This window comes from Sus scrofa, chromosome 2 (assembly GCF_054392235.1).
Source record: "Sus scrofa isolate SSC_HxYL_T2T_F1_AM1 chromosome 2, Sscrofa_HxYL_maternal_Yorkshire_Landrace_v2.0, whole genome shotgun sequence".
Classification (NCBI taxonomy): domain Eukaryota; kingdom Metazoa; phylum Chordata; class Mammalia; order Artiodactyla; family Suidae; genus Sus; species Sus scrofa.
Genome location: NC_139384.1, coordinates 18,007,080 through 18,021,818, shown reverse-complemented (window position 1 = coordinate 18,021,818; position 14,739 = coordinate 18,007,080). Strand labels below are relative to the sequence as shown.

The following is a 14,739-nucleotide window of genomic DNA, read 5'->3' as shown; positions in this document are numbered from 1 at the left end:
TCTAGGCAAATTATTTAATACTTTATTGAAGATCATAAAAAAATTCCACAATAAATAATGAAGAGTATGCAAAATCATTAGCCTCTGTTTGCAATACAGAAAATACATGTCAGTTCTGGACCAAAATAATTCCATTGAAATACAAAAAGTGATAGGAAGAATGAAAGGATTTGCAGTGACTGCTTTTGGTGGTCAGCTACAACAAACCAACAACCATCAGCTATTTTGGACAGTGAAAGTGGGTTTTAATTTGCAGATAAAGAATGTCTTCGGTAGTTTAAAAAAATATAAACTCTAAAAAAGCTTGTGAATCATATACAAAAGCAGCTGTTTGAGACCAAGTTTGAAAACCAGAAATTGTGTGTTAGCACCACCAGCAAGCACAGGTCCTGTGACTCATCTCCCCTTCTCTCTTGTGCAGAATGCAGACTTGACTGTCGCACACATCATTTACTGGTATAAAAATTGGCCTGGAGTACAGGTTTCCTGTAGGGTAAATAAAGTCTTAAGCCCTAAGAGGCACCAAGCGGTTACAAAGGCTGGGCAACCAACCAGATCACAAGAGCCGACGATGTAATAAATCCCTTGTTGCCTTATCAACTTTTTGCTGGTAGTCCTCCAATTTGTCAAGTATTTTCTGGGACAGCTATAGGAGAAAAGACGGGAATCATTAAAGAATAGGTCAAGGACTGAAAAAGACTAAAGTTATCAATCACTCTGACTTTGTCAACCAGATTTCCCTTGATGAAGTTGTTAGGCTGTGCTTCATTTAATCACCATTCAATTCAGTACAGAAGTCTGCTTTGTGACTCCACTGATAAAGCCAGACTTTTCTGTTATACGCAATACTCTGACACTGTTTTCCTAATGAATTTTCTAAATATGCAAAAGACACCAGTATTTGTAAATTAATTAATTAATTATGACTGAGCCTATAACATGCAGAGGTTCCAGGGCCAGGGATTGAACTGGACCCACAGCAGTGACAAAGCTGAATCTTTAACTGTTAGGCAATCAGGGAACTCTCACACCAGTACTTTTAATTATTTTTTTATTTCTAGGGCCACACCTTCAGCATATGGAAGTTCCTGGGCTAGGGGTTGAATCAGAGCAACAGCACCGGCCCACACCATAGCAATGCCAGATCCAAGTTGCTGCTGCAACCTATGGCACAGCTTGCGACAACACCGGATTCTTAACCCACTGAGCAAGGCCAGGGGTTGAACCCACATCCTCTTGGATACCAGCTGGATTCTTAACCTGCTGAGCCACAAGGGGAGGTACCCACACCAGTATTTTGTTTTTGTCTTTTGTCTTTTTAGGGCCGCATCCAAGGCATGTGGAGGTTCCTAGGCTAGGAGTCTAATTGGAGCTGTAGCTGCCAGCCTACGCCACAACCATAGCAAGACCAGATCTGAGCTGCATCTGTGACCTACACCACAGCTCATGGCAGTGCCGGATCCCTGACCGGCTAAGCGAGGCCAGGGATCAAACCCACAACCTCATGTTTCCTAGTCGAATCTGTTTCCACTGAGCCATGACGGGAACTCCCCACCCCAGTATTTTTAATAAAAACTTTATTAGCTACCTTCCCCAAATCAGAGCTGTTATATCTGATTTAATTAATCATTTCATAAAGAGATTGGGGCAGCATGTGAAGGGCAATAAATGGCTTCTGCCCTCCCCTTAATCCTTGAGAACCAGAAGAGCAAGCTTGAGGGTGTAATTGCTAGTGCAAGGGCTTGCGAAGATGGCTCAGGAAAGGATTTACTCACTGCAATGTTGTGACTGTTGGCGCTGTTCTCTCCCAGAGCCTGGAGAAGTTGATCAATAGAAGAATATGGGAGCCACACCATTGGAGCTGTTGCAGACAGTGGAAACTGAAAGCAAACATATCATTTGAAGGAAATCTGAAAAGTGCACCAATTCTTCTGGGTAGCTAGTTATCGTAGGACTCAATAACATGAAATGCCTTACCTTTTTTTCACAACCAGAAATTGTGTATGCATGCATACACACAGGTACACAAGCGGAAACACCTCTCCCCACCCCCCAGTCTTTTTTTACCAAGGAACTGGTCCTTTTCTTAGTTAAATCAAATGTATTTTTTTTAAGGCTGCACCCCATATGGAAGTTCCCAGGCCATGGACTGGATTTGAGCTGTAGCTGCGATTTCCTTTTACTCACTGCCCTGGAGCTGGGGATCAAACCTGGGCCTCTGCAGCAACTACAGTCAGAATCTTAACCCACTGTGCCACACTGGGAACTCCAAATCAAATGTATTTTAAAATACATTTTAAATTCATATCTTTTGTGTGTGTGTGTGTGTGTGTGTGTGTATGTGTGTTTAGGGCCACTCCTTTGGCATATGGAGGTTCCCAGGCTAGGGGTGGAATCAGTTGTAGCTGCCAGCCTATGCCACAGCCACAGCAATGCCAGATCCAAGCCGTGTCTGCGACCTACACCACAGCTCACAGCAACACCAGATCCTTGACCTGCTGAGTGAGGCCAGGGATTGAACCTGCAACCTCATGGTTCCTAGTCAGATTCGTTTCCGCTGCACCACGATGGGAACTCTAATTCATATCATCTTTGATGTTAAAGCAGCCCTAAGGCTGATTAATGATAAACACACTCAACAAAACTCTTCTATAAATTCTCAATGAATAATATTATTTCCAGTCTGAAATTTAGATTCAAATTATCTGGAAAAAACCTTTGTTAAAGTTAAGTTTAGGAGTTCCCGTCGTGGCTCAGTGGTTAATAAATCCGACGAGGAACCATGAGGTTGTGGGTTCGATCCCTAGCCTTGCTCAGTGGGTTAGGGATCTGGCGTTGCCGTGAGCTGTGGTGTAGGTTGCAGACTCAGCTTGGATCCCGAGTTGCTGTGGCTCTGGCATAGGCCGGCAGCTACAGCTCTGATTCAACCCCAGGCCTGGGAACCTCCATATGCCGCAGGAGCGGCCTAAGAAATAGCAAAAAGACAAAAAAAAAAAAAAAAAAAAAAGTTAAGTTTAACATTTGAAGTTCTGAATATTTTCCTGAGAGTTTAAGAGCTTGGGTCTGTAGTTAACTAGATCTGGATTTTTTTTGGCCATGGGAGGATCCCTCCAGGGATCAAACCTGTGCCACAGCAGTGACAACAACAATGGATCTTTAACCCGCTAAGCCTCCAGGGAACTTCAACACCTGGAGTTTTAATTTATCTTTTGTGTGAGCCTTGGCAACTTGACCTCTGAGTCCCTTTTTCCTCATGGGCAACAACAACAAAAAGAACAGTCCCTTATAGGCTGTTATAAGGATTAAGTGAGAAAATACAGACTCAGCCCAGTCTTCAGCACACACAAAATACCATTTTGTTCTTACTTCCCTCACTCTTCCAAATACTACCTAAAACCACATTCCTTTAAAGGAGAAAAATGAGATGTATTTCCCTTTGATAAGCAGGAAACTGGAAATACTTAGAGTGCCAGTCCCTGCTCTTGGAGAAAACTAGTTGTGTAACTACCCTCAGTAAAGGTTAAACCTATTATTCTACAGTTCAATTTACTTTCATATCCTGACTTGACTCAGTGTGATAATACAGAATACATACAGGTATTCGAGCCTACCTCAATTCCAAAGTACTGATGTCCTTTTCCCAAGACAGCATCCACATATTCAGACACCAAGTCCACAGCTTCTTCTAAAAGGTCGTAGTTTAAGTATAGACGGAGCAACTCAGCTGCATCAACCTTCTGCAAAAAGTCAGTGATTAAGAACATTTACTTTTTTCCATCCTACCTGGGCACCGACCAAAGGATGCTGTCTGATTCCCTGGCATTTATACTTTTCACGATAAGTAAACAAGTGCCTTGGTTTACTTATCTTGGGATGAAGGTTGGATTCCCAAGAGCCAGTTACCTCTAGGCACCTCGTAAGCCCCTTTCTGTTAAGTGGCCTTACTACCTGTCTGGATCTAAGACACATTTTAATTCTTTCCTATTTCAGCTTCCATAGTAGTAAAAAGTCAACGACCCTTCCCCAAATGCTGAGTACAGGAGATAACATATTCACATTAATTCTCAGCAATATATGAATGACAAATGCAAAAGAAGTTAAAGGAATCACCAACTTGAAATGCTTGAATTATACTTGTACTTAACTCAGGGTGAGAGGAAAGGAAAGTGACCACGGCCTTAGTTTGGAACAGCTCTCCTAATTAATGTCAGTTATGCTTTCCATAGTCTGATTCGATCACAATCTTAACCTCTACCATCTTAGTTGCTTTCTCTACTTTCAAACTCAAAAAACAACAGAATTTTTTGATTGTAAGCTTTATATTATTTTCCTATTGTGCCCAGTATATTTCAGATATAGTAGTTCTCACACTTAGTCACAGATCAAATCAAATTAGGATCTTGTTAAGATATAGATTGTGGATCCTAATTCCAGATAATTTGATTCTATAAGTCTGAGATGAAGCCTAGGCATCTATATTTTGAAGAAGCCCACCACCCAAATAATTTTTCTTTCTTTCTTTTTTGCTTTTTAGGGCCACAACCAAAGCATACTGGAAGTTCCCAGGCTAGGGGTTGAATCGGACCTACAGCTGCTGGCCTATGCCACAGCCACAGCAACGACAGATCCAAGCCCTGTCTGCCACCTACACCACAGCTCACGGCAATGCCAGATCTTTAACCCACCGAGCAAGGGATTGAACCCGAATCCTCATGGATACTAGTTGGGTTCGTTAACGCTGAGCCACAATGGGAACTCCCACCCAAATAATTTTGATATGGGTGGCCCAAGAAACTAATTTTGAAAAAAAAATTGAAACACACTATTGTAGTAACTACTCCACCCAATCCTGTGAATTTTTTGAGTAATGAAAAGCAAATGCTAGAGTTCCCGTTGTGGCTCAGTGGTTAACGAATCCGACTAGGAACTATGAGGTTGTGGGTTCGATCCCTGGCCTTGCTCAGTGGGTTAAGGATCTGGTTTTGCTGTGAGCTGTGGTGTAGGTCGAAGATGTGGTTTGGATCCCGAGTTGCTGTGGCTCTGGCGCAGACCAGCGGCTATAGCTCCGATTAGACCCCTAGGCTGGGAAACTCCATATGCCGAGGGTTCGGCCCCAGAAGAGAAAAAAAAAAGGAAATGCTGTGTCACACAGATCGAATTGTTCTAAATGCATGCTTGTGGTTCAGTAAGTACACAAGCCTGCATTAACATCATCAACCCAGAGAACTTTAAACACCCAGTACTTCACCGGGACTGAGGCAAAGTGCTCTTAGTGTTTTTAGCTAAGATTGAGGTATTAAGAACGTAAGTCAGTATGTGTCCATAAATTATCATTCTGTCTTTTCCTTTTTAATCATCTCATAAAGTTATTCAGGATGATAAAGACCAGGTTCTCACTCTCTACAAGTTAAGAGAACACTTACCTTGTAACTGTTTATAAGCCAATTAGGCAGAGGCACTCCATGAGACAAGAGCTTGTTAATGACACAGTGGTGATATAAATTATTCTGGACTTTGTATCTTTCCAGGTAAGTTGATAAGAGTCGCCATGCTTCATCTGTAGCACTTGATAAAAGCAGAAAGGACTAATGAGTTCCAGATTCTTAATGAACAATGATAATACCGTTCAAAGAATGTATTTAAAAGGAGAGCATTTTTAGAAGCTCACAACTGAACTGATAATCTAGCTAACTGACAGATAGTATTAGGGCCAATGTGACTGAGGAGTGGTACTCGAAACTAAATGACTTGGATTCTTGTGTTTTTTAACTGAAGCATACAATTCATTTAATGTCTTTGTTCCAGATTTCTAAAATAATAAGGAAATCGGCTCAGATCAGTTTCTAAACCTGAACAAGCAATCATACGGAAATTCTCATTTAGAAGACTAGAGTGTTATCTTATAAACTGTATTTTAATAATAATTTTTTAAAGATTTCTAGGGCCGCATCTGAGGCACATGGAAGTTCCCAGGCTAGGGGTTGAATTGGAGCTGCAGCTGCTGGCCTATGTCACAGCCATAGCCACACCAGATCCAAGTTGTGTCTGAGACCCACAGTGCAGCTCATGGCAATGCCAGATCCTTAACCCACTGAGTGGGGCCAGGGATCAAAGCCACATCCTCATGGATACTGGTAGGGCTCATTACTGCTTGAGCCACAATGGGAACTTCTAATAATAATTCTGATGTGCTAATTTAGGGGTTGAAAAATAATGTCAGAGGACCTCAAAATTCTAAAGTGTTAACCTGAATAATATAAATTGTAAATGCAATTCAGAGAAAGCAAGTTTACTGAGGGTTAGGGTTGTCAGAGAAGGATTCTGGAGACACTGAAGTACATTCAGGCAGCCGCTACTGGGTGCACTGGGCAAGGACATGGAGGGTGAGCCCCAACAGGGTGGGATGAAGACTGGGGCTGTACCTAGACTCCTTAGTGGTGATGACTGATGACAGCTGGTTGGCTGCTAGCCAGGCCCAGGCTTCTGCTTGTGCTGGTTCTCCTCCAAACTGCAATTTGATGCATCTGCAACGAAAATGGTTCCATACACAGTAAACTAATCTGTGGAAAAGCACTACCTTATTTTGTTACTAAAAATGGAGATGACAAAGTTGGCTCTAGTCTTTGGGTGACTTCATTACTAGGCTCTTCCTTCTCACAGCAACACAACTAAGTGGATGACCCACAAGGCCATTAATAAGAGTTAAAAGACGGGGAAAAAAAAAAAAACAGTTAAGTGTTCCTTTGTGGTTCAGCGGGTTAAGGATTTAGTGTTGTCACTGTGGAGGCTCAGGTCCCTGCTGTGGCATGGTTTTGATCCTTGGCCCAGGTACATGCCATGAATGTGGCTAAAAGAGAAAAAAAAATTCCAACTTACAAACCACTTGACTATTATTTAGGTATCATATAGCTTCAATAAGAAGTACTTTTTTTTGGAGGGGGTCGTCTTTTTAGGGCCACACCTGTGGCATATGGAGGTTCCCAGGCTAGGGGTTGAATTGGAGCTGTAGCCACTGGCCTAAGCCACAGCCACAGCCACACCACAGCTCACAGCAATGCCAGATCCTTAACCCACTGATAGAGGCCAGGGATCGAACCTGCAACCTCATGGTTCATAGTTGGATTTGTTTCCGCTGCCCCACGACGGGAATTCCAAGAAGTACAGGGGCCTGCATGGACACCACTCTTTATCCCAGGTTATAGACTGTCATGTGGGCATGTGGGCTTGGGAATGCCAGTTCTGATTTCTCAAAAAAAGCTATAAATCAAGATGAGACACATTAAAAATCAAAATTGACTACAAACAAACAAAAAACAACCCGAAAACACTGTGTAGACCACACAAAAACACTTTTTTAAAGTTGACTTATAAGCAAGTTCCCTTATGATGCAGCAGGTTAAGGATCCTGAAGCGCCACCACTGTGGCACAGGTTCCTTTCCTGCTCCAGGAATGTCCACGTGCTGAGGGTGTCCCTCCCTCAGAAAAGTTGGCTTATAGGATACTGGCTCATGTGACACTGCTTCACACCAAGCAACGAATAAGCAAGTATGATATCTCTGCATTAGAAAATTAAGACTATAAAAAGAATTTCATACATACTTGAAAGCAAGTCCCTCAAAGACTGGCGTTAAGGGGAGCTTAAAGGTTTGACAGAGTGATATGGCAGTGTCAAAAAGGCCGGCCTGAACCAAGAGAGTGACCATCTCCTCTGCTGACGAACTCCCTGTGGGAATGGAAAAGAGCTACTTAGGGCAACCAATGGTATACACACATGAACCGAACCCAAAGACTGCTTCGTTGAGAGTATCTCAGAATAACAGACACGCTTTATGCCCACCTAGTATACTACGTCCAGTGCCTAAAACGCACTATTGGTACTGACAGACCGCTAATGCCTACCTGCCACTGCGACTGCTGAGGGATCATGCTGAGCCAGGGTGAGGCGAATGCGAGCCAAGGAACACTCTTTCTCCAGATCTTCTAGTTCCAGGATTTCAATTTGTCTATTTGCTATATGCCGGAGAAAAACATTTTCAATTCCCAAAGTACAAAGGAAGCACCTATTAGACTAATTCAACCTGTCAATTTCCACTAAACATTAAGTAACCTTTGGTTTCATTTCATGCCACAGGCATGAAGATGGGGAGAAAACAAGGGGCTCAATAAAAGCTAAATGAAAAATAAAGCAACAGCCCTGCTTCATGCTACAGCTGAGTCAAATCAATGTATTCCAATAACAACAGCTGCAGATGGGGAGGTGCCTGCAAGGCATTTCATGTGTAACTTCAATTAACCATTACAACTGTGAACTACTACCATCTGTATCAGTAAGAAAGGAATGTGCCCAAAGCGAGAGAGGCCGGATTAAAACTAAGTGTGTCCAACGCAAGAGCCCAGGCTCTGTTAGGAAAGGGACCATGCCTCTGTGGTGGTCATATCAAAGGAGCCTGATAAAACAAGACACTTGGTTACTAAGCTGATTTAAACACAAGCAACAAAAACACACTGCACTTTTTTTCTTTTTCTTTTAGAGCTGCACCCGTGGCATATGGAGGTTCCTAGGCGAGGGGTTGAATTGGAGCTACAGCTGCTGGCCTACATCAGACAGCAACGCCAGATGCAAGCCATGCCTGTGACCTACACCACAGATCATGGCAACCCACTGAGCGAGGCCAGGGATAGAACCCAAAACCTCATGGTTCCTAGTCAGATTCGTTTCCACTGCGCCATGACGGGAACTCCTACACACGCTCTTTTTTAAGCACTTCATTTCTCATACAGGCATACAAAGTTTTCAAAGGACTACCAGACAACCTTTCGCAAAACAATGAAAATAACAAGAAGGAACTTTACAAAATTTTGATAACTCCCATACATGTATAATACACTGAAATACAATTATTATAACTACTGTATAAAAATATAAATAATAGTACTATAATGGACAATATAATTACAATTCAGCAAAGAATAAGCCTGAGATCCTTGACTCACTTGGGGCAGCTGTGCATTCTCCATCATGATTCCTCTTAGGGGAAGCTCCAGGGCGATCATACTGAGAAGGCAAAACAAGTGATTACGAAAAATTAGTATTTTATTTTAATATCATCAACTATGATCCAGGAGCTTTCATGCTTAAATTTTCTCAACATAAATTATGTTTATTTCAAATAGCACAAACAATCTCATAAGGTCGACATTATTATTATTATCCTATTCTATGCAAGAGGTTAACTGGACAGTAAAAGATGAAGTGATCTGTCTGAAGTTAGGTTGTTTAATGATAAAACACTCTGCAATACTTGTTCCTTCAGTAATTCTGAACTTGGAAACTAAAGGGACTAACATATAACAATGAAATGCTGCAAAAATAGATTAAGTTCACAAATATCCCAGTGGAAATTTTATTTTTTATTTTTTTGCTTTCTAGGGCTATACTGCAGCACATGGAAGTTCCTAGGCTAGGGGTCAAATCAGAGCTACAGTTGCCAGCCTACCCCACAGCCACAGCCACAGGGGATCCAAGCTGCGCCTGTGACCTACACCCCAGCTCACAGCAACGCTGGATCCTCAACCCACTAATCGAGGTTTGGGATCAAAACCTTATCACAATGGATCCTAGTCAGATTAGTTACCAATGAGCCACAGCGGGAACTCCATCCCAGTGGAAAATTTTTTTTTTTTGGTCTTTTTAGGGCCACACCTGAGGCATATGGAAGTTCCCAAGCTAGGGGTCAGATTGGAGCTACAGCTGCTGGCCTACACCACAGCCACAGCAACATCCGATTCGAGCTGCGTCTGTAACCTACACGGCAATTGCTCACGGCAATGCTGGATCCTTAACCCACTGATCAAACCTGGCCAGGGACCAAACCTGTGTTCTCATGGATGCCAGTCAGATTTGTTTCCACTGAGCAATGCAGAAATTCCCCAGTGGAAATTTTAAATGAAATGAAGCAAAATGAGGTAATAGTTTTAAAAGGACCAAACCAAATAAATTAAATGATTCCCCAATTCCAGGATGGAAGGTTCTCATACCACTGCACCAGATGCTGGCTGAACAATCCATGCGTATTCTGGGCGAATAAGTCGTAAACAATTAATAGCAGCCAGATAACAGTTGCCTTGCTTCTCAAGTCCCCGAAGAGTTCGAACTTCTCTGCCAAGACGCATTCCGTACTCAAACATGACTGTGCCAGCTACGAGGCAATAATAAATATTAGAATTTCAAAAATGTGTCTCTTTTGGGATTGCACGGAGAGAAATTGTTACACTTCTCAGATATCAAAACTTAAAATTGAGTTTAACTTAAAACTACAAAAAAACCATGTGCTGGAAAGAATGTGGAAAAATTAGAACCCTTGTTTAGTGCTGGAGGGAATGTAAACTGGTATAGTCACTATGGAAAACAATATGGCTGTTCTTCAAAAAATAAAATAAAATAAAATTACCTTATGATTCACCAATTCCACTTTTGAGTATATAACCCCTAAACCAAAGAATTACTTGTGTATCCTTGTTCATGGCAGTATTATTCACAACAGGCAAAACATGGAAGCAATCCAAGTGTCCACTGATGAATGGACAAACAAAATGGGATACAGTCATACAGTGGAATATTATAAATTCTGACACATGCTACCACATGGATGAACCTTGAAGACATATGAAGTGAAAGAAGCCAGTCACAGAAAGACAAATACTGTGATTCTAGTAGCCAAATTTATAGAGAGAGAGCAGAATGGTGGTTGCTGGGGCTGGGGGGAGGAGGGAATGGGAAGTTGTTTAAGCAGAGTATATAGTTTCCATTTTGCAAGATGAAGAGTTCTGAAGATTGGTTACATAGTAATGGGAAGGTTACACAGTAACCACAGGTACTGCTAAATACTTAAAAGTGGTTAAGGTAATAAAGTTTACATTATGTGTAACTTTACCATCTCTATAAAGGCCAAAATCCAAAAAAATGTAGTAATACCCCAAACATCTCAAAGGTTATTTTTATGTTTTATTCCTTTGGCCGCAACCATGGGCATAGAGAAGTTCCCAGGCCAGGGATCAAAACCAGGCCACAGCTATAATCACAGCCACAGCAGTGACAAGTCTGAATCCTTAACCTGCTGCACCACCAGGGAACTCTAAGTTGATGTTTAGATACTACATTCACGGCCGGTATAGAACACTATCTTAGAGAAACTGTCTCAGCCATATTTGTTCCCTATCCCCACCCAGGTTTTTGAGACTAAGAAATGTTTGAGTGCTCTGTTCAAGAACACAGACTCTTATTTTTATAATACTTTAGTGATACAGATTGAATGAAATATTGAAAAAACATTGTTCTGAGCCAGCATGGGACTCCAGAAACTGAACAGCATTTAACAATTCTCTCAATGGTCAAATCCAACTACTTTTCATTCCCAAGAAATATTTGTGAGTGCCTGCAATATGTAAGACAAAATGTCAGAAAAACAGCCTTGCTCCAGAAAAGGCCTGAACACTGACCTAGCTAAGCTGTCTTGTATTATTATTATTATTATTGTTATTTTTAATGGCTATAACCACAGCATATGGAAGTTCCCGGGACTGGGATTGAATCCAAGCCACAGCTGTGACTTATGCCACAGGTGAGACAGTGCCAGATCCTTAACCTGCTGCACCACAGCATGAACTTCTGGCTAAGCTGGTCTTAATCAGGATGTAATGGGTGACGTCACTATGAAAGCACTGAGAGATCTTGAGTCACATAAATGACTCAAGAAAATAAAGAATATGCAAACATATTTTACCATAGGAATGTTAAGAACATGCCTAACAAATTACTTCCACCCATTTTCCCCTGAGAAAATCAGTAAGAAACCTAATGAAAAAATCTGAGGGAAAATGGTAAAAAAGCATTAGAAGTTCCAAAGGGAAACCACAATGGTTATCTTGTAAAATATGATCTTAAACAGACAAGTAATCCCTTCATCTTAGTTGACTTGAAAAAGACTTCATTAGTCATAAAAATCCAAATTAATAAACATTCTATAGGAGTTCCCCTTGTGGCTCATTGGTAATGAACTGACAAATATCCACAAGGACTCCGCTTCGATCCCTAGCCTTGCTCAGTGCATTAAGGATCCGGTGTTGCCGTGAGCTGTGGTAGGGTTACAGACAGAGCTGGTATCCTGTGTTGCTGTGGCTGTGGTAGGCTGGCAGCTGCAGCTCTGATTCAAATCCTAGCCTGTGAATTTCCATATGATGTGGGTGTGGCCCTAGAAAGACAAAAAAAAAAAAAAAAAAAAAGACTGTCCTGTTCTCTTCAAAAATATCAATGTCATCAAAGGCAAAGTAAGGCTAAAAGAATGCTCCAGGTTAAAGGAAACTAAACAGAAAGGACAATTACATGCAAGATGTGATCCTAGATCATGGGCTAAAAACAGTATGGGGGAACATACTGCTAAAAAAATGCTTGTAGAGAACACCTGTCTAATGGTAAAAATAAGGCAAAATTATGTTAAATCAAACACATATTTTTGTAAAACAGGATAAAACTGGTAAGGCTGCCTCCACAGAGACTGTCTGCTTCAACTGCTCACCCTTTCGGTAATTGTGACGATAGATGTGAAAGGCGTACAGAAGCTCATAGTAATTGTGAGTCATAAGGTCCACAGCTCTTGCACGTGATTCAATTATTCCCACAACCTAACGAGGGAAAGCAATCAGATACCAAAGTTAGTAGCCATCATGACAAGCACCACAGTTGTGTCTGGGCATCAGTGGCTAAATAAAATTACCTCATTGTGCAGATTCACATAGGGAAACTCGACAAGATCCTGAAGCTGTGAGCGTTCACAAAGAACTACCACCAGCTGCCGTAAACAATCTAACTGCCTAGAAGGAAAAGAAAGGGATACGAGAGTAAGTGGTCACCTCGGATTACACAGATCTGGTAAACTGCCTTCTCTAAATAAGACTGTAAGATTGACTACCTGCTAGAATCAGGAATTTGGGTTAAGGCTTCATATGCTTGGCTATTGTGACCCAAATCCAAATGATGTTTGAAAATGCATGTCCTTAAAGTAGCCTAAATAGCAAACAAAGGAGAAAAAAGAACAGCAGAAATTAAAATGCCGCATCCATGACAAACCTCAATGGAAATAACTAGATGACAGTTCTTACCTGACTTTTCCAGTCATCACCTGCTTCAGTTATTGCTGACGTAGCCAACTGAATAACCAGTTCAGGCAAACCAACCACATCTAGCAGACGCAAAACCTAAGGCAAAGAGAAGAAATGTCCATTAACATGGTGTAGAACACTCAGATTCAAGTATGACTTGAAATCACTTAGCGGGAGTTCCTGTCGTGGCTCAATGGTAACGAACCCTACTAGTATCCATGAGGATGCAGGTTCCATCCTGGGCCTTGCTCTCTGGGTTAAGGATCTCGTGTTGCCTTGAGCTGTGGTGTAGGTCGAAGACTCGGCTCAGATCCCGTGTTGCTGTGGCTGTGGTATATAGACCAGCAGCTATAGCTCGGATTTGATCCCTAGCCTGGGAACTTCCACATGCTGTGGGTACAACCCTAAAAAAAAGACACCCCCCCAAATCAATTAGAAAGATAACCAGGTAAGACAAAGATTAAATCAAAGATGCTGACTACAAGACGGACAAGATTATTTTGTTAATATTTAACATTTTCCTTTAGAGTCTATTGTTAAGTAAGACACTTGATGTAAAATTCTCTATTGGTCTTATTATATTTTCCTTTTTTTAGGGCTGCACCTGTGGCACATGGAAGTTCCAGGCTCAGTGTCAATTCAGGGCTATAGCTGAGGTCTCTGCCACAGCAACACTGGATCCAAGCCACATCTGTAACCCATGGGAAAACTTCTGACAACTCCAAGATCCTTAACCCTTCTCATTAGTAGGATGGTAGGGGGTTATTAAGAGATACAAAGTTATTTCCATAAAATTTCATTTATCTCTCTCTTTTTTTTTTGGTCTATTCCATGAAATCACAAATTATGGCATGTGGAAATTCCTGGGCCAGGGATCAAACCCACCCTACAGTTGCAACCAGAGACACAGCAGTGACAATGCTGGATTCTTAACCCATTGAGCCCCAAGGGAACTTCTCATTTATCTCTTTAACAGGTAATGAACAGGAGTGCCTGCTGTGGTGCAATGGGATCAGAAGTGTCTTGGAAGTGCTGAAACTCAAGTTCAATCTCTGACCTGGCTCAGTGGGTTAAGGATCCAGTATTGCCACAGCTGTGGCATAGGTTGCAACTGCGGCTCAGATCTGATCCCTGGCCTGGGAGTTCCAAGTGCCAAGGGGCAGCCAAAAATGGAAACAAACAAAACAAAAACAAACAAACAAAAAATCAAGTAATGAACAAACCAGCAAAGGCTCGTTTGTTGCACTGACTTTTTGGTAGGAAATCTAGATACCAAATAACATGGATATCTAAACTATAACACCAAGCTCAATTACATGTCATACAGAAGAATAAAGTGGGGTAAGGGGAGACTGCCCACAGTGCCTCACTCTGTACGCAAAGGGGAGAGGGAGCAGGTGTGCACACGCCTATGTGCCCGACAGCTCTCTGCACAGGGAAAGGCGGTGGAACTCTCAGGAGGTGACACTGAATGAGGGCCTGAGAAATCCAACTATCTGGAGGAAGAGCTTTCTAGGCTTGGGCACCTAGAAAGGAGGAGCAAGGTCCCGAAGAGAAGTGAGTATGTGTTTGGCTTGCAT

General features: G+C 41.9%; 1 protein-coding gene across 3 annotated transcripts in view; it reads right to left on the bottom strand.

The window, feature by feature from the left end:
- NUP160 (nucleoporin 160) overlaps positions 1-14,739 on the bottom strand; it is a 50,081-nt gene continuing 35,342 nt past the window's right edge. For all 3 annotated transcript variants that reach the window (XM_085011128.1, XM_021085052.2, XM_085011127.1), the window contains 13 exons: positions 13,160-13,255; positions 12,970-13,064; positions 12,775-12,871; positions 12,577-12,682; positions 10,040-10,200; positions 8,996-9,056; positions 7,901-8,011; positions 7,601-7,724; positions 6,423-6,524; positions 5,424-5,565; positions 3,612-3,737; positions 1,776-1,880; positions 1-646 (listed from right to left, as the gene is read on the bottom strand). In XM_085011128.1, the coding sequence (XP_084867254.1) occupies positions 557-646; positions 1,776-1,880; positions 3,612-3,737; positions 5,424-5,565; positions 6,423-6,524; positions 7,601-7,724; positions 7,901-8,011; positions 8,996-9,056; positions 10,040-10,200; positions 12,577-12,682; positions 12,775-12,871; positions 12,970-13,064; positions 13,160-13,255 (1,416 nt within the window). In that variant the 3' untranslated portion in view covers positions 1-556. The remainder of the gene's footprint in view (positions 647-1,775; positions 1,881-3,611; positions 3,738-5,423; positions 5,566-6,422; positions 6,525-7,600; positions 7,725-7,900; positions 8,012-8,995; positions 9,057-10,039; positions 10,201-12,576; positions 12,683-12,774; positions 12,872-12,969; positions 13,065-13,159; positions 13,256-14,739) is intronic.